Source organism: Panthera uncia, chromosome A2, assembly GCF_023721935.1.
Source record: "Panthera uncia isolate 11264 chromosome A2, Puncia_PCG_1.0, whole genome shotgun sequence".
Taxonomy (NCBI): domain Eukaryota; kingdom Metazoa; phylum Chordata; class Mammalia; order Carnivora; family Felidae; genus Panthera; species Panthera uncia.
This window is the reverse complement of record NC_064816.1, coordinates 60,460,154-60,479,748: the sequence shown is the minus strand read 5'-3', so window position 1 is coordinate 60,479,748 and position 19,595 is coordinate 60,460,154. Positions and strand designations below refer to the sequence as shown.

At 47.8% G+C, this 19,595-nt stretch overlaps 1 protein-coding gene across 1 annotated transcript in view; it reads right to left on the bottom strand.

Annotated features, from left to right (window-relative positions):
- ABCA13 (ATP binding cassette subfamily A member 13) overlaps positions 1-19,595 on the bottom strand; it is a 313,586-nt gene that overhangs the window by 35,175 nt on the left and 258,816 nt on the right. Inside the window, exons 43-45 of the mRNA XM_049642263.1 lie at positions 10,003-10,153; positions 4,152-4,286; positions 1,479-1,582 (exon numbers count right to left, since the gene is read on the bottom strand). Coding sequence (XP_049498220.1) covers positions 1,479-1,582; positions 4,152-4,286; positions 10,003-10,153 — 390 coding nt within the window. The remainder of the gene's footprint in view (positions 1-1,478; positions 1,583-4,151; positions 4,287-10,002; positions 10,154-19,595) is intronic.

The following is a 19,595-nucleotide window of genomic DNA, read 5'->3' as shown; positions in this document are numbered from 1 at the left end:
CCCCATCTCAACTTGTGCATGCTCTCTCTCTCTCCAACCCCCCCCCAAAAAAAAACTGGCAGCATTTAGTCCAGCAGTGAAAATTCAGGGACGATGGACAATAGACAAACCCTCAGGGAATAAGAGACGATTTAAAAAAAAAAACAAACAGTGCAAAGAAGGTGAGGAAGCATCTGCTCTCACATGAAGCGACATGTGTGAACGGCGTCATCCTGTATGGAAATACGGGTTGACTTTGCTCGGACACTCACGGTCGCCACTGGCACCTATTACAGGAACAGAGTCTGAGATGGACGTGTGGCGGGATCATGCATGTAGACGTACAGCTCGCAAGAGGATTTTCACATAAACCGATGATGCCGGGGCCTTCGGCAAAGTCTACTGAGCCTCCGCACAGATCTCACACTGCCTTAGCTTCACATCTCACCTCTGGCAACAAGGGGCGGATGGCCTGCTGCGGCACAGACTTGGTGGGGGGCACCCCCCCCCAGAGCCCGGGGTCTCCATGATTCACCTGTCTGGCTAGGAATTCCCAGACTGCAAGGTCCTGGCTGCCCTTTACACGGGCCACTTCTCAAAGTTGTGTTTTCACTGAGCAGCCTTGAAGGACGAGGTATCATCTCCCCCAAACCCAGAGCTGACTTGTTCATCAGCTGCCCTCAAGAGGAGGGTCACCACGCAGGTGGCGCCCCCCACCCAATCCCTTGTGTGCAGGCATCGTCTGGGTATCAGGGGCATCAGAACCAGCGGGACCTTGCTGACAGTGAGTAATACAAATTTTCACCTCTGACCCAGGAGGCTCGTGTCCTCTGGAAACATCCAGGAACTTGGCCTGCCAACTTTGTTAGCTTGTGAGTAAGGCAGAATCTTGGCTCCTTCTCAGCTCCTGACGTTGAACTCAGGGCATGTGTTACTCACACACAGTCGAAGCCGTAAAGCCTGATCCCCATTACACCTCAGATAAATCACACTGCGCTGTCCACAAACGGGTTTGATATAACCTGAGACTCGAGGTGTTGTGTGGCTTAGCACAGTGTGGCATAAAGTAAAAACATAGGCCAAGGACTCTGAAATCTAATCAGAATATTAATTCTGTGAGGAAGAAAACAGGGGGCCAAATTCAGAAACTTGTGACGTTTTTGTTTCAGCCGAGTCTGCTGCTGGGGTTAAAGGTCTTGGGCGGGCAGGCACCGAATCCCGGCCTCCGGAGGACCAGGGCAAGAGTGTACCTGCGACAGACCACCAGGCTCGCGGTCTGGCCACGCCACCTGCCAGCTGTCGGCCTCCGTTATGTTACCGGATCCGTCTCTGTTTCAGAGTCCCAGCCTACACGTGGGGCTCACGACTCCATCCCCATCACCGCGGGGCTGTCCAGAGGCAGGGTCATGTGGGCAGCACGGGCCTGGCCCCCGCTGCTCTGCCACCTTTGCCGGCCCCCCAGCCGCGCTCCCGGATTGGCCACGAGGGCCACGGCTCACCTGTGTGAGGTCAGCACCACCGCACAGCCTTGGCGAACCTCCTGCCTAATCGCATCCCACAGGAACCGCTTCGAGCAGGGATCCATCCCAGAGCTGGGCTCGTCCTGAGGGAGAGAGCACACGGTGACGGTGCTGGGGTGCACGTCGGGACGGACAGGCCCGGCCCCGCCGGGAGGGCAGCCACAGCGCATCTGGACACAGTTGAGCCCCCCCCCCCCGGCGGTAAGGACGGCCCCCCTCGATGCATCATCCGCCTGCACAGGGCTTCACGGCCATCCACCTCGGAAAGACACGCAAAAGCAGAAACAAGCTTTACTCACTTTGCACCAGTGGGTAAAGTGGGGTTCCTGGAAACTGGGGCTTTCTCCTTCAATGAGCACCGGAGCACTTACTCAACCGCGTTTGAGAGAGATGGCTGTGGACCGCGTGACGCATTTCTGGGCTTGTTGCGGTCAGGGAGTACTGAACACATTTTTCTTAAGAGCTTAGGGTCATCAACTTCCCCAAAGAGAGAAACGGACGGGAAGCGGACAAAAACATGGCACTGAACAGGGAGACTGCACCTGTGTTTTCTGCACGCTGGGTGATCTACGAGGGTAGATACAAACACAAGCAAACAGAAGCTATGATCATGCCTCGCTCGGTGAGAAAGAGGATGTGTAGTTCAGCGTCTTCCTGACCCCGTGCCAGACACTTGTCTTCTCTCCCGGAGAGTGGGGGGGTGGGGGAGGGGGAGTGTGAAGGCCCTTCAGTGAATGTCTTTAACCAGATGCTCTGAGTACTACCCGACATCCCAGTCACCACATGTGCGGTGGCCATGCATGTCATGTGCACAACTTCATGGATGGCTTTCACGGAGTCCAACAGACAGGACCATGTCAGGACCACGTGCAGATGAGGAGGCATGCACTCAATGTGCCAGGCTGCGTGCATGCAGAGAGTTGCAGAAGCAGACTCTGGACCCCCGCAGCTGACTCCGGTCCCCAGCTTGACCCCTAGCCCAGAGTCTAGGGCAACCAAGGAGCTGAGAGCAAGGCTGTGAGAAGCAGGCGAGGGCTGTGGTGAGCCGGGGACAGGAGTCCCCATCCAAACTGAGGACACATGCCTGGCAAGGCAGAGCATGGGGACATTCTGCAGAAGGTAACAGACACCATGCCTTGTAAACGCTTCTTATATGGAAAACCTAGTTTACACCCCGCAGACCCAGGCAAGGGTTTGTATTCACTACCGGGTGTCAGAATGTGGCATTCTGCAACAGTCCTTGATTTGGACCTTGCAAAGAAGCAAACTTAGAGCAAAGAAGAAAGAAAGAAAGAAAGAAAGAAAGAAAGAAAGAAAGAAAGAAAGAGGAAGAAAGAAAGAAAGAAAGAAAGAAAGAAAGAAAGAGGGAGGGAGAGAGAAAGAAAGAGAGAGAGAGACGAAGGGAGGGAAGGAGGGAGGGAGGGAGGGAGGGAGAAAGAAAAAGAAAGAAAGAAAGAAAGAAAGAAAGAAAGAAAGAAAGAAAAAGAAAGGATGGGAGGGAGGGAGAAAGAGAAAGAAAAAGAAAAAGAAAGAGAAAGAAAGAAAGAAAGAAAGAAAGAAAGAAAGAAAGAAAGAAAAAGAAAAAGTCCTCCAGAAGACACCTCATTACCTAATGAGGGCCACTTTTCCAATGCGGGCCTCTTGAATCCCATTTCCATTTAATGAACAAGAACAGAAAGAAGAAAAGAATTTGTTACCCACACGTTTTGAACGCTCTCAGACTCTGTACAAGTGGGAAACCATGAGATACACATCAGTGATTCATACCCTGTCTACGGCACCCAAACAGTGGCTTTTATGTACTTCCTGTTTGAAGGATATTACTTCTAGCTAACTTTGAAATGCAAGACAATTGCCTTTATTTCTTGATCCCCCCCACCACGAATTCATGCTTTCATCTAGCCAAGCTAGAATAACTCCAGTTCCCAGATTACAGACAGCCTTGTCTCAAAGCCACTGCGTACAGGCTCCACAGTCTTGCTGAACAACCTGCTGTCCCCTCCACATCCATCCTGCCCCCGATGCCCACCATCAAGATTCACCACGGATTCATGTCACTGCAGCTGGGACAATCACATATCTGCAGGTAGAAAAACACTCAAAAACAACACACTAGATGGCAAACATATATTGGTTTTCAGATTATGGGTGAATCCTGATACCATTCTAAAATACTGCTTTTAGGGGCGCCTGGGTGGCTCAGTCGGTTGAGCGTCCGACTTCGGCTCAGGCCATGATCTCACAGTTCGTGGATTTGAGCCCCGCGTCGGGGTCTGTGCTGACAGTTCGGAACCTGGAGCTGATTCCAATTCTGTGTCTCCCTCTCTGTCACTCCCTTGCTCGCGCTCTGTCTCTCTCAAAAATAAATGTTAAAAAAATTTTTTTAAATAAAATACTGCTTTTAATGGTAAATATTTATTGAACCTTCAATTAGGTCAGTAACAGGGAGTCTATCAAAAGACATTTTTTTTTTCTGTAAAATCCCAATGCTTTTTTAGATTCTGTTTGGGAAACGTTGCCTTAGGGCAAAAGAGCATATTAGTGCAGACAACCAACACTGCCGATTTGAATTTCTTTCCCAGAGGGGCTCTGAGAAGTTAAAAGCATCTTATCTGAAGATCCCCGCAGACCACTGGGATCTCCCCTACTCACCAGTAAAAGCAGGTCGGGTCTGCCCAGCAAAGCCAAGGCTGTAGACAGCTTCCGCTTGGTCCCCCCACTGTAGGTGGCCACCGGCTTGTCCACGTGGGCTTCCAGGTGTAAACGCCTCACCAGGTCCCCGGCGACCTGCAAACGAGGCACTGTCCGTGAACGCATCCCTTTTGGCCCAGGGCACCCTGCCCACCCCGGCCGGGCTCTCAGCCCTGAGTGCCCTCCCCTCCTCCCGCTGCCCCTGCCCACCTCCCACACACACCTCCCTTCACCTCCCCAGGCTGGAAGAGAAGGAGCGGGTGGGGGTGGGGGCTCTGCTGGGGCGCCTGGGGGGCATCGCAGCCTTGGCCAGAGCACGCGGGGCTGGGGCGCCAGGGATCAGAGAGGGTCAGAAGTACAGGGCCCCGATGCACAGCCACACACAGGCGAGCCGAAACCAAGACTGAGGAGGAAGTGAGGGAATAAACCAGACAGGGGGGTGGGCAGGACGGGACTTTGAGGGAGCAGAGAATTGAGAAGGGAGTTTTCACTAGTCACAGGGGCAAGAAATGCCTCCTTCCATCCTTGGAGCTGCCGGAGACGGCCCTGCGGGAGGTTGGCAAGGGGAGGGCATGATTCTCAGTGGACACTGCTGGAAGCTGCATGAGGCCAGAAGACGCGACCGTGCGCCACCCCCTGCCCCGCCCCCCACAGGAGAGGGTTCCCACCGGAGCACGAGCACGAGCACGCAGCAGGCTCACGGCCTCCTCCCTTCCCCTCCCCGCCCCACCCGCACCTGCCGCGCTGCTCGCGCCCCTTGCCCTCCGCGGGGTGCCGTGTGCGTACAGCCCTTCCGCTCCGACGCCTGCCAGAATTTGGGCGTGCTACATTTTGTGTTTTCGGTTCCATCCACGGGGCGGCTGCTTCCTCTGGGGGCTGGGACTGAGCAACCACTGGACTTCTAGCCCCACGCAGTTTAAAAATTTGACAAATGTGGGGGCGCCGGGGTGGCTCCGGGGGGTGAAGCGTCGGACTCTTGATTTTGGCTCAGGTCGTGATCTCACGGTCATGGGTTCAAGTCACACATCAGGCTGTGCACTGAGCGAGGAGTCTGCTTGGGATTCTCCGTCTCCCCCCCACCCCCCCAATCACACTGTCTCTCTGTCTCTCTCAAAATAAGTAAACTTAATTTTTTTTTTTTTTAACTTGACAAATGTGTTCTACCTAACTCTGGCGACCACAGAGCCATGAACGCACTATGTCAGTTTCGCTTGCTTATGTACCACCATATAACCAAACTGGCCAGGATCATATCTTCATTCAAATCTAGGAGATGTGGGGAAAACTCTGTGTCCTCAACAACTGATGAAACATAGGATAAACTAAATAAAAGTAAAAAATAAAATAACTACATCAAATACATTTTTGAATAAATGATATGAACTACCAAATGTTATTTTTTTAATAAGTGCATAAAAGTTGGGATAATAATAATAATAGTGTCAGTGATGAAATATTGAGAATGTCTAAAAATACTGGCACAGGAGCACCTGGATGGCTCAGTCGGTGAAGCGTCAGACGTCGGCTCAGGTCATGATCTCGCGGTTCGTGGGTTCGAGCCTCATATCAGGCTCTGTGCTGACAGCTCAGAGCCTGGAGCCTGCTTCAGATTCTGTGTCTCCCTCTCTCTCTGCCCCTTCCCCACTCGTGCTCTGTCTGTCTGTCTGTCTCTCCCTCTCAAAAATGAAGTAAACATTAAAAAACATTTTTTTAAATATTGGGACAACATTGATGCCTCCCAAGGAAACCCCCCACATAAACCACTCCACAGCTTTATTTGTGCAGCCACACAATAACACCAAAAGAAATAAGAATGTCGAGGACTGGTCTAGTTAACAGTGTAAGTCAAGGGAATGCAGAGAATTTCTGAATGAGCCCGTCTAACTACGATGGCTTATTTTTCTGGAACCAGGAAACGTAGGTCCCGTTTTTCCAAGCTCACGAAGGCTAAACACTGCAGCTGACAGATCCTGGATGGCAGGGCCAGGGAAGAGTCCAGAAGATATAGAACAAATACATTGGTTCAATCCCAGGATACCCTAGGAATTGGTCAGCAAAATACCATGTCAACCCCAAAATGTATTGAGCTTAAGGATTCTCTCTCTCTGCTATTATGTATTGCTCTCGCATAGTGTTCTTTTTTTTTAAGTTTATTTATTTGTGGGGGTGGGGGTGGGGGGAAGAACACAAGCAGAGGAGGGGCAGAAAGAGAGAAGGAGAGAGAGAATTCCAAGCAGGCTCCCCACTGACAGTGCAGAGGCCGACGTGGGGCTGGGTCTCACGAACCGTGAGCTCATGAGCTGAGCCAAAATCAAGAGCTGGACGCTTAACCGACTGAGCCCCCCAGGGGCCCCTCTCCCATAAAGTTCTAAGTTGTACTCCATTTAAGTCCAGAGTGTGCGATTCATTCATCCTATATACCCGGTGCGTGATCGTGACGCACACTTAGTACATCTTTGTAAGGATCATCTAACCCAAAATAAACTGCCCGAAGATCTGCATATGTATTAGTTCGCTTACAAGCAAAATTCTTTCCTCTACCACACTGACGGCCAAATCAAAGTTTCCTGTGACAGTAAAGATCAAACTAAGAAGGAAAAAGGGGCCCAGGATTTAGGACAGAAAGCCTTTCTTCCAACCCCACCCCCTGACTTTCCTCCAGGTCCCCCTTCCTCTTGTCGTAACTTCTAGCTCCCTCTAGGAAAACTGCGTGCGAGTGGAAGAAACTTCCAGGATAAAAGGCGTGTCATGGAGCAAACAGTAGGTGGTGAGACACAGCGGGGGGCTCCCGATAGGACCTGCGGGTGGTGTCACAGCACCGCGGCGAAGGGCTCTCTGCCCCTTCCGTCCCAAACTACGAAACCCCAGGCCTCATCCCCATCAGCACCGGGGTTTGGCAGTTTGGGTATCACAATAACCCTTAAATTATCATCCCCGTTTGTCTAGCATGCCAGAACATGTCAAACCTGTCTCCTGGATCCTTTTGCTATAACCCGATGTATTTTTTAAACATCAGGTTCATTGAATTCAGGTTCAAATATGATCCCTGTCCAAAAACAAACCTAAGAGGTGTGTGGACAATGGGGAGAAACTGAAAACCGTCACACCAAGCCTCAATTTGAGCCAAATGAGGACAGCCTCTCTTTCCCATCTAATGGAACTTCTGGAAGTTTGCAGGGGGAGGAAGGGGGACTATAAGCAGAAGATCCAAGAGTGGGCTACATGTGAGCTGGGACCCTGGGATGCAGACCAGCCTGGGTGCCGAGGCGGGGGGGGGAGGGGGGGAGGCAGGGGTGGGAGGGGTGCAGTGGGCTCTCAGGAGGGGCTTCCCGCAGGCACAAGGGGGCCTCTGGAATCACAGTGGACACAACTGTGGCTGCCCAGGTTACCGTGAAGGTGGACGTCAGCCCGGGGGAGAGAACCGAGGTGAGCGGCAGACAGGCCAGGAAAAGATCAACACCCCGGCTGGGAGTCCGGGAGGTGAGGACCCCCCTGGGGGCAGCTCCAGCCCTGAGGAAGATGTGTAAAGGAAGCCCCTTGGGCTAAGGGGCCACAAGGTCACTCCACACAATTGTCACTTCCTTAGCTAGCAAGGGGCATAGAAAGGAAAACCCAGCCATTCAGGGAACAAGAAATTCCGTCATCTTCGACAAGCAGCCGGCATGTTACTCAGCATCAGGATAGCGTCTTAATCAGGAACCCGTACTCTGGGGGCACCCGGGGGGCTCTGTCAGTTGAGCATCTGACTCTTTTTTTTTAAATTTTTTTTCTTCATTTATTTTTGAGAGAGAGAGAGAGAGAGAGAGACAGAGAGCGAGGAGAGGAGGGGCAGAGAGAGAGGGAGACACAGCATCCGAAGCAGGATCCAGGCTCGGAGCTGTCAGCACAGAGCCGCACGCGGGGCTCAAACCCACAAACCGTGAGATCATGACCTGAGCCGAAGTCGGACGCTCAACCGACTGACTCTTGATTTTGGCTCAGGTCATGATCTCAAGGCTCATGAGTTCGAGCCCTCTGTGCTGACAGTGGGGAGCCTGCTGGGGATTCTCTCTTTCCCTCTGCCCCTCCCTCTTTCAAAATAAATAAACAAACTTAAAAAAAAATAAAAAACAAAAGGACACTTACTCTGGAGCTGGTTTCTATGATTTCAAAAGAAAACCCCTCCCCATTGTAGCCATTCTAGCTGAGGCGGGTCTCGGCTACCTGCCTCTCGGCTTCCCCATTTGCAACCTTTCTACCTCATATGGCTGCTGTGAAATACTTAAAATAAATACTGAAGTGTTGGCTAAAAGTCTTGTTTTCTGTTATTTAACAATAATCCCTCTGGTCACCTGGTGACAGGTGCGTTAGAACGGGGATGCTTGCTCTAGATTTCCCGCATTTCTAAAGTCTATAGGAGAGGGAAGGTTGCCATAAAGGGAGCCACGTCCTCCGGGAACATGTGCTGACGTCTTGGAAAGCTCGGGGCAAGCAGCAATCCTCTCTCGCGGTTTCGGGAAGGAAGCGAAGACAGTTCCTCATCGGCCACCGTTATGATAACTTCTCTCTGTGGAGGGGGCTCAGGAAGAGGAGTCTGGAAGACCGCCGACACTCAGGAGGGAATCGCCCCACATGACGGGCAGCACCAGGCCTCACTCTATTGGCAAGAACTTTTCCAAGCGTGCATTTCCCCCGGGACGGCAAAGGGGCCAGCTTGTGGCGTTCGCCAAGCATCTACCTCTTCAATCAAACACGAACCCGGGGGAGCTGACAGAGACAAACGTCTTTTAAAGACTGAGCTCTGATGAGTCCCGGACCTCAACAGTTGTACAGATGAGCGGGCCGCCAGGGGCGGCCCGTCGTCCTTGCTTCCTGACGGTGGCAGGTGGGTGAAGGGACCCGGGTCCTCGAGGACCAGGAGGGTTTCTGCTTTACTTGCTCTTAACTTACAGAGCATCGGTAAGAGAAGAAGGCTGAAGAAGATGACAGAACAGCGCTCGAGTGAATTTTCATGGACCAGGGAAGGTGAGGCTGTTAGTTTTGTCTCCTGTGAATTCTGGGACGCTCCCTCCCTGCAGAATCACGTCGCAAATGCACCGCAAAAGCCACTTACTTCTGCTCCTTGTTCAGAATCCGGGAATGCAAGGAGCATTCCAGAATCCCTGCAAGGGGCAGGAAAAGGAAAACTGCGCCTCAAGCACCTGCCGTTCCAGCGGCTTCCGCCTGGCACGTCCTCTGAGCTGTCGATCAAGGCTGTCAGCTCGGCTTGGCTGACCACTGCACAGAGGCCTCCTGCGTTCTCGGGGCTGCGTCCACCCCCTCCTCCCACAGAGACGGAGGAAGGGGGTGATCTGCAGTCTCTGGCACTTCTCCATCCTCTGGAGCCCACCCGGGAAGGAGTCAGGCTGGCAGTTGTCAGCCCGCTCACCAGGAAGTCCTCCTCCTGACGTCCCAGTCCCCCCCACCCCACTGGCCTTCTTTCTGTACAGTCTGCACCCTTCTCTGTAAGCCCTGGCAGCGGGTCTATGAGCTCTGTTCCCGAATGAAAACAACAGTCCAGGAAACTTGAAAGGCACTTGGAGAGGAGACAAAGTTGCAAATGATGTCACCCTTAACCCCAAGTGACTTCTGCACTCAGATCTCTATTTTCAGTACGTAACTGAAAACAACACAACCATCGTGACTTTGTTTCCTTCCGTGTCATCAGATTGGAAACATCTTTCAGGTACGTTTGTCATTTATCTATCGGGTCAGAGAGCTGTGCTGGGACCAGAGGTGTTAGCCGAGCATAGCTCAGCGGGAGGCTTTCCTGGAAAACCTCAGGGAGACTTACCTGAGAAATGCAGGAGTTGGGAACCCCGCGGAGGGTACAGTAATAACAGAGGTGTTCCCAACCAGTCAGGAACTCGTCCAGGGCGTCCTGCTGCGGACAGTAGCCCATGCGAACACCTGCGGCGCCTGCCAAAGACAGATCCACGGTCTCTCTGCAACGAGAAACAGCAGCACAGTCCAGAAAATTCGGCTCCCCAGACACACATCCTCCAGTTCTCCAACCTGGTTCATCAAAGAGAAGCTCACTGCAGTTCATACAATGCAACTAATCAATTTAGCATAAATGGTTCGATGAATGAGTAGCAACCCACATGTCCAGGCATGGCTCTGAGGCCACGACTGCTTTTTATGTTAAAAAAAATAATAATACAGAAAGCACAGAGCTCTGTAGGAGGCATACGGCATGCTTAATAAATGGCTATCATAACAATTATTTCCCCACCAAAACAATTTATGAGAATTCCTAATGGATTGGGGGCGCCTGTGTGGCTCAGTTGGTTAAGCGTCCGACTTTGGCTCAGGTCATGATCTCGAGGTTCGTGAGTTCAAGCCCTGTGTCGGGCTCTGTGCTGACAGCTCGGAGCCTGGAGCCTGCTTCCGATTCTGTGTCTCCCTCCCTCTCTTCCCCTCCCCTGCTTGTGCGCTCTCTCTCTCTCTAGGTCCAAAATAAATAAACATTAAAAAATTAAAAAAAAAACAAAAACAATTGCTAATGAATCAATGGCTAAACTATCATTCAGATTCAGGTTTTTAAAAAGTACATTTTTAGCATAGCCTATCCATCTCTCATTGAACATACGAGAAAATACTGCAAATGAAAACCCGGGGTCCCAGAGGAAACTCTGTACCCACAAATCGGTCACTCCTCATTCCACTGTCCCCCCAGCCCCTGGCTTTTCGTTCCTGTGGATTTGCCTGGTGGGTAGTTTATAAAACTGAACAATGCAATATATGACTTTCGCATGAAGCTTCAGAGGCTCACCCACGTTACAGCACAAATCCGTACTTCATTCTACTTCCTTTTACTGGTAGAAATGCACACAGCAGTTATTAAAAGAAAAAAAAATCACCACCACCCTTTTATGGCTGCTAAAATGGAAGCCCGCGTGTCACTGCGGGCCCGGAGTTCACTAAAGGGCCAGTTCCAATAACTCCACCTTACGCTTGTCAGTCTACCATTTTTCTCATTCTGTGACCATTAGGTGGAAAGATAGAAGAACCATACAAAAAAGGAAGAGGAGAAAAAATAAGATTACAACATAAAAGGAAGAGGGAGGGAATTTTTTTCTAATTTATAGAGTTCCAATTTTGTTTTTTTAACGTTTATGTTTTGAGAGAGAGACAGATCACGAGCTGAGTGGAGGCAGAGAGAGAGGGAGACTCAGAATCCGAAAGAGGCCCCAAGCTCTGAGCTGTCAGCACAGAGCCCGACACAGGGCTCAAACCCACGGATCGTGAGATCATGACCTGAGCCGAAGTCGGACGCTTAACTGACTGAGCCACCCAGGCGCCCCTATTCCATTGTTTAGATGCACCCCAGTTGGTTTATTCATTCACTTACTGAAGCGTACCTCTGTTGCTTCCAAATTTTGACAACTATTGATAACACTACTGTAAGCATTAGCCTACAGGGTTTTTGGGTTGTTTGGTTTTTTTTGTGTGTGTGTGCACATAAGTTCTCAAATCATCTCAATAAATACCTAGGAGGAGGATTGCTTCAGGCTATCGTAAGACTATGCTTTAAGTTTGCGAGAAACTCACAAACCGTCCTGGGTAGTGGCTGTACCATGAGCATTTCCAATATAGCTTCACTTCGTCCCCAGCTTCTGGCACTGACAGAGTCTAAGATTTCTGGCACTCTAATAGACGTGTATATATTGCTTAAATTTGAAATTCCCCAGTGACATGTGACACTGCACGTCTCTTCATGTGCCATCTGTATCTTTAGCGAGGTATCCATTCACACCTTTTGACCATATTCTAATCGGGTTGTTTATTTTTCTATTGTTGGGTTCTTTGTATCTTTTGGATACAAGTCTTGTATCAGATGCGTGCTTTGCAAATATTCTCTGCCCATCTGGGAATTGTGTTTTCACGCCCTTAGAAGTGTTCTGCCCTGAGCAGATTTTGTTTTTATTTTAATGGAGTCCAATTTAGTCTTTGAGTCATGCGTTAATTAGAAGTGCGTTGTTTAATCCCTGAATATCTGGGGATTTTCCAGCTGCCTTTCTGTTATTTCTAGCTTAATGCTAATGTCATCCGAGAAAGCATTTTGCATGACTTGTACTGTCACATTTCTAAGGAGCCCCGAACGTGGTCCATCTTGATGAACCATCCATGTGAGCCCAAACAGACCGCATACACTGCTGTTGTTGCACAACGTATCCTATAGACGTCTTCGGACCCAGCTGACTAATGTGCCCGTTAGTTCAACTGTATCCTGACTCATTTTCTACCTGATGGACCTGTCAGTCCCTCAAAGGGGAGCACTGATGTCCCCCATTTCTCTGGGTCCACCGCCCCGTCTTCGCAGATTCTGACACGCCGGGGTGGGGCTTACACACATCCGGGTCTGGAGAACTGACTCCTTTATCATTATGCAATATCCCACTTTATTCCTAACAACTTCTTTTTGCCCTTTGTCTTGCTCTGAAATTCACGGGGACACTCCAGCTTTCTATGCATTCATGTCAGCACAGCGTATCTTTCTTTTCCCCGTTGCCTTTAATCCATCCGGGTCTTTACATTTAAAGTGGATTCTTTTAGAAAACATATAGTTGGGTCTTGTCTCTTCATCCACTCTGGTAGTTTCTGTCAATTGGTGCATTTACACCAGTACATTTACAGTGACATTTGACACACTTGGATTATAGTAACAATTTTCTATTTGTTCTCCTTGTTTTTCACTCTTTTTCTTCCTTATCTGCTTTTAGTTGAACATTGTATACGACTTCATTTTCTCTCCTTTCCTGGACTATGTTGTATTTCTTTTTAAAAATTTGTATTGGTTGTTCTGTGGTTCACGAGATACATTTATAACTGTTTCAAGTCCCCTTGCAAATAAAAATGACCTGGGAGTACCTATTTTTTCTTTTGAAAGAGAGAGAGAGGAGTGGAGGGAGAGGGGCAGAGGGAGAAAGAGAGACAATCTTAAGAAGGTTCCATCCTCAGCACAGAGCCCAACAAGGGGCTCAATCCCACAACCCCGGGATCATGACTCGAGCTGAAATGAAGAGTCGAACACTCAACCCACGGAGTGACTGGGATGCCCCAGTGGAAGCATCTTAGAGCAGAGAATTCCCAATTCCCCCTTCCATTCCCAATTGGATTTCCACCATTCATGTCACTCGGCCATAGGCCACAATCACCAGATACAAAGTTGCTGTTATTGTTTTAAACAGACTATTTAAAATCAATGAAGAAATAATAAATGAAGAATAATAAATAGGAAAGATTTTTTATCTTCAATTACTCCTTCTCTAATGTTCGTCCTTTCTTTATGTAAATCTGACTTTCCAACCTATATTATTTTCCTTCTTTCAACATTTCTTTTTTAATTTCTTTTTAATGTTTATTTTTGAGAAATAGAGCGCGTATGTGCATGAGTGGGGGAGGGGCAGAGAGAGAGGGAGAGGGAGGGGGAGAGAGAGAAAGAGAGAGAGAGGAAGACACAGAATCCAAAACAAGTTCCAGGCTCTGAGCTGTCAGCACAGAGCCCGATGTGGGGCCTGAACTAGGAATGGCGAGATCATGACCTGAGCTGAAGTCAGCCATTCAACCAACTGAGCCACCCAGGTGCCCCATTTCTCTCAACATTTCTTGCAAGACAGTTCTGCTGGCAACAAATTCATTTTGTGTTGATGTCTCCTTCACTTTTGAAAGATCATTTCACAGGGTTCAGAATTCTAGGGCATGGTAATTTTTCTCTGAATGCTTTAAACACTCCACTCCCTGCCTTCTTTCTCCCATGGCTTCTGGTAAGTCTGTAGGTAAGGTATCTGTCCCCCATGCCAGCCTCCTTCGAGAATTTGTCTTTGAATGTCTACAGCTTGGATATTACATGATCACGTGTCGATTTTTCGGTATTTGTCTTCTTTGGTGGTTTGTGGACTTCCGGATTCCGCACTTCGGGAGTTGTCACACATTTTGAAAACCAGTGCCGTCATTATTCAGCTATTTCTTCTGTCCCTTTCTCTTTTGGACTCCTTCTGGGGATACCATTGGGCACACAGGCCATGTGTCGTCCCTGTCACGATCCCCGACAGTCCGTTCCACCTTTTCATTCCTGTTTTCTCTCTGCACTTCAGTTTTCAAAGTATCTGGTAACCCGTTCACAGGTTCAATGCTTCCTTCCTCAGTGGCATCCAGCTAATGCTGAGCCCGTCTCATGTTTGTTGTCATCCTGCCCTCTACAGTTTTCCTTTTTACTGACAGCACCTCTACTCTTTCAGTGTCCATCTCCCTGCTGACAGTGCCCATTTCTTCTCACATGTTGTCTACTGTCCCCATTAGAGTCCTTAGCACATCAGTCAGAGTTATTATAAACTCCCATTGTGATACTTCACGACCTGCCACGGCTGGGTCTGGTTTTAATGTCATTTTTGTCTCTATGGAACATGTGTTTTGTCTTTCAGCTTGTCTTGTAATTTCTTTTCTTTTGTAATTTTTTTTAATATTTATTCATTTTTTAAGAGACAGAGAAAGAGCATGTGCGGGGGGGGGGGGGGGGGGGGGGACACAAAATCCGAAGCAGGCTCCAGGCTCCGAGATGTCAGCATAGAGCCCAATGTGGGGCTCGAACTCATGAACTGTGAGATCATGACCTGAGCCAAAGTCTAAGGCTTAACCCACTGAGCCATCCAGGCACCCTGTGTCTTGTAATGTATGGTGGAGAGTTGGACATTATTTATTAGATAAAAAGAAATTTAGAGGCATCTGGATGGCTCAGTAGGTTAAGCGTCCGATTCTTGATTTCGGCTCAGGTCATGATCTCGCGGTTCATGAGTCCGAGCCCCACATGGACTCTGTGCTGACAGCGCACAGCCTGCTTGGGATTCTGTCTCTCCATCTCTCTCTGCCCCTCCCCTGCACTCGTGCTGTCTCTCTCTCTCTCTGTCTGTCAAAAATAAATAAACATTTTAAAAAATTAAAAGTAGAATTACTATTTGATCTATGAATTCCACTACTGCTAATCATCCAAAAAAAATGAAAGCACTAATTCCAAACGATGTATAAAGCCCATGTTTACTGCAGCATTATTTACAACAGACAAGATATGGAAGCAGCCCAAGTGTCCATCCACAGGGGAACATGTGGAATATACACACAACGGAATATTGCTCAACCATAAAAAAGAATGAATTCTTGCCATCTGCAGCAACGTGGATCGGATCAGAGAATATAATGCCAAGTGAAAGAAGTCAGCCAGAGAAAGACAAATACCACATGATTTCACTCAGATGTCGAGTTGAAGAAACAAAAGAAGTGAACGCACAAAAAAGACAAAAAGACAGACTCTTAAATACAGAGAACAAACGAGTGGTTGCCGGAGGGGAGGTGGTAGGGAGGTAGGGTATGAAATCGACAGATGGGGGGTAAAGAGTGCCCTTGTCTTTACGAGCACTGAGAATTATATACAGTTATTGAATTATTCTACTGTACACCTGAAGCTAATATAACATCATGTGTTAATTAGATTTGAACTAAAAAAAAATAAGCAAAACAAATGATCAGGCTTTCGTGGGTCAGGGTTTCGGTCTTTTTCAGGCCACGAGTTTTGCTCATGGGCTTCTTCAGGGGGGTGCCGTCTGATGGATTCGCTTCCCCTTCTGCCCGCTGGGGGTAGGAGCCCTCCGCCACCAAGCTCCCTGGGAGTCTGTGCTCCATCACACGTTCACTCCACAAGCAAAGACACAAAGCCCAGACCTCATGGATATGGGACCTTGTCTCGAGGAGGCATGTCTACAGCAGAGGAGGGGACAGAGGAGAGAACAAAGAGGACAAGACAGCTGGACGCTTGCTGGGCTTGCAGTGAGCTGAGCCGGCTTCACCGGCATGGCCAAGTGTCCTGGTTTACAAGGGGCGAGAAGTGTCACGAACTGAGAAACCCCTCCATTCAGGCGAAGTGGGACAGGGGGTCACCCTCACTCATCCAAAGGAGATGTGGATGGGACGCTCTGGGTGAGATTGATCCAAAGGGTAGGACCTCTGTGGGCACAGAGAAGAGGAAGAGAGGAGGAGGCAGGCAAAGGGGCAGACACATGAGACAACAGCATGGTGAGAGAGGAGGGTCCATGTCAAGGAGTAGTAGGAGAAGAAGCACAAACTTCGGGCTTAGTTGTGCAACAGACGCACAAAGGGGAGAAATTCTGATGCCTGCTACAACATGGATCAGACTTGAGGACACTCTGCTTAGTGAGATGAACGTATCACAAAAAGGCAAATACCGTACAATTTCATTTATATGATGTGAGTAAGGAGTCCAAACCACAGGGAGAGAGAATGGCGATAGCCACCCAGCGGGGACAGAAGGGATCCGCGTGTGGCTGAACGGGTACAGAGTTTTGGGGCTCCGAGACCGAAGGGCCCCCGGGAACGGCCGCGCCAAGTGGATATGCCGGCTTCCCTCGTTTCACTGCACTTCGCAGATACTGTGCTTTTTACAAACGGAAGGTTTGTGGCAGCCCGGTGTCGGGCAAGACTCTCCGTGCCCTGTCTCTCTGTGCCACGTTTCGGTAATTCTCATGATACTTCAAACTTCTGCATTATTATTATAATTGTTATGGCTGTGGCGCCTGGGTGGCTCAGTCCGGTGAGTGTCTTGACTTCGGCTCAGGCCATGATCCCAGGGTCATGTGATAGGGCCCTGTGTCAGTCTCTGCACTGAGTGGGGAGGCTGCCTGGGAGTCTCTCTCCCTCTCTCTCCCAACTCATGCGCTTTCTCTCTCTCTCTCTCTCTCTCTCTCTCTCTCTCTCAAAAATGTTATGGTGATCTGTGATCAGTGATTATGACTGGCTGAAAGCTCAGATGATGGCTAGCATTTTTTAGCAATAAAGTGTTTTTAATTAAAAATATACTTTTTAGACATCATGCTTTTGTGCACTTAACAGATACAGCATAATGTAAATATAACTTATTTTTTAATGTTTATTTTTGAGAGAGAGAGAGCATGTGCGTGTGCACTCAAGCGGGGAAGGGGCAGAGAGAGAGGGGAACAAAGGATCCGAGGCAGGCTCTGTGCTGACAGCAGAGAGCCCGACGTGGGGCTTGAACTCAGGAGCCACGAGATTGAGATCATGACCTGAGCCGAAGTTGGACGCTTAACTGACTGAGCCAACTAGGTGCCCCATAAATACAGCTCTTACATGCACTGGGAGACCACAATTCACTTGACTTACTTTGTTATGGCATTCGTATTGCGGTGGTCTAGAACCCACCCGCAATATCTCTGAGGGTCCTGTACTTAACACTGAACTATCCTCTTAAACATCGTAAGATGAAAACCTTTACGTCATGTTTGTTTTAGGACAATAAAAAAAGAAAAGGTACACCATGCACACAGTCTCCAAAATAATGTCGGAGTGGCTATGCTCAAAACAGACAAAACTGACTGTAGTGATATAAAACTCGACACTACAACCACACAGTGACTTTTATAATGATAAAGGTGTCACTTCCTTGGGAAGACATAACAGTTGCTCACAAGTTTTCATCTTGGAACCCAGTCCCACTACACAGGAAGAAAACCTGACAAGGTAAAGTAAGAAGTGGACAATACAACAGTAATAGTTGGAGTCTTCAATACGTCACGTTCAGTAATGGATAGAAAAATTAGGCAGAACACCAAGACGGCTGCAGGATGTTTGAACAACACTATAAGCAAACCGGACCCAACAGACGTTTGGAGAACCCCCCCTTCCCCACCCCCCGCCCCAACAATGGTGGCACATGCGGTCTTCTCTGCTGCATGTGGAACATTTCCCAGGACTGAACATTTGTCACTTCATGAGACAAGTCTCGGTGCGTTGTAAGGGGCTGAAATCCTATCAAATACATTCTCTGACTGCAGTGAAATGATGAGAAATCAGCAACAGAAAGAAATTTGAGGGGACCATGAATATGTGCAAATTAAAGAACATGCCCCCAAATAACTAATAGATCAAAGAAGAACTGGTTTTTGAAAATTAGAAAATACTTTGCGATGAATACAATAAAAATGACAACATACCAAAAATCATAGCATTCAGCTAAAGGAGTGCCTGTAGGAAAGGTATAAACTGTAATGTTTGTATTAAATAAGAAACAAGATTTAAACAAGACTTCAAAGCAATAATATAACCATTCCTCTTCAGTAATTTTTTAAAAGTGTAGCAAAATTCCCTAAAAGCATAGTAAACTAAACCTAAAGCAATTAAAAGGGAGGAAATAAAATTAGAAACAAAAAAATCACAAAAAGTAGAAAAATAAAACAATAGAGAAAATCAGTAAAATTTACAACCCTTTGGCTAGACTAACCCCAAAAAATTAATTAATTAAAAAAAGGGGAAAAAATTCAAATTACTAAAATAAGGAATGAAAGAGAGGATATTATTACCAACCTTACAGAAATACAAAGGTTTCTAAGGGAACACTATAAAAATTATATTCCAAACATTTAGACCCCTACACCTCACCCAATATATAAAAATCAACTCAAAATGGATCAAAGTCCTAAATGTAAAAGACAAAACTATAATACTTTCAGAAGAAAACAAACGCATTAAGCTTTCTGACGTCAGGCCACAGTTTCTAGATATGACATAAAAAACATAAGCAACAAAAGACAAGATAGAGGCTATCATCTCCACCAAAAAAAAAGGTTATAATGAATACGTGAATTTAATAAGTCTGCAGGCTACACAATCAGCATACCAAATTCAATTTTGCTTCTATACGCCAACAATGAACTATCAGAGAGAGAAATGAAACAAAAAATGATGTCTATGGCAACCACATTAAAAAAGAATAAGAAAACAGGAATCAGTTTAACCAAGGAGGGAAAAGATCTGTACACTGAAAACCAGAAGGCATCAGTGAAAGAAACTGAAGGAAACACAAATAAATGGAAAGATATTCCATGCTTATGGATTCTTGCAATGAAAAATTAATATGGTTAAAATGTCCCCACTACACAAAGCAATCTTCAGACTCGGTGCACTCCTTACTGAAATTCCGATGACGTGTTTCACAGAAATGGACAAAAACAATCGTAAAATTGTATGGAACCACAAGAGATCCCGAATAGCCAAAGCAATTATGAAAAAGACGAATAAAACTGGAGGCGTCATGCTTCCAGATACAACCTATGTGACAAAGCTGAGGTTACGGAAACAGTATGGTATTGGCATTAACACTGACATCTAGATCAGTGGAACAGAATACATAGCTCAGAAAGAAACACGTGCTTATATGCCCAGTTAATTTACAACAAAGGAGTCAAGCATACACAATGCGGAAAGGACAGTCTCTTCAATAAATAGTGCTAGGAAAACAAAAACCACATGCAGAAGAATGAAACTGAGCTTTACCTTACATCACAAACAGCGATCATCTCA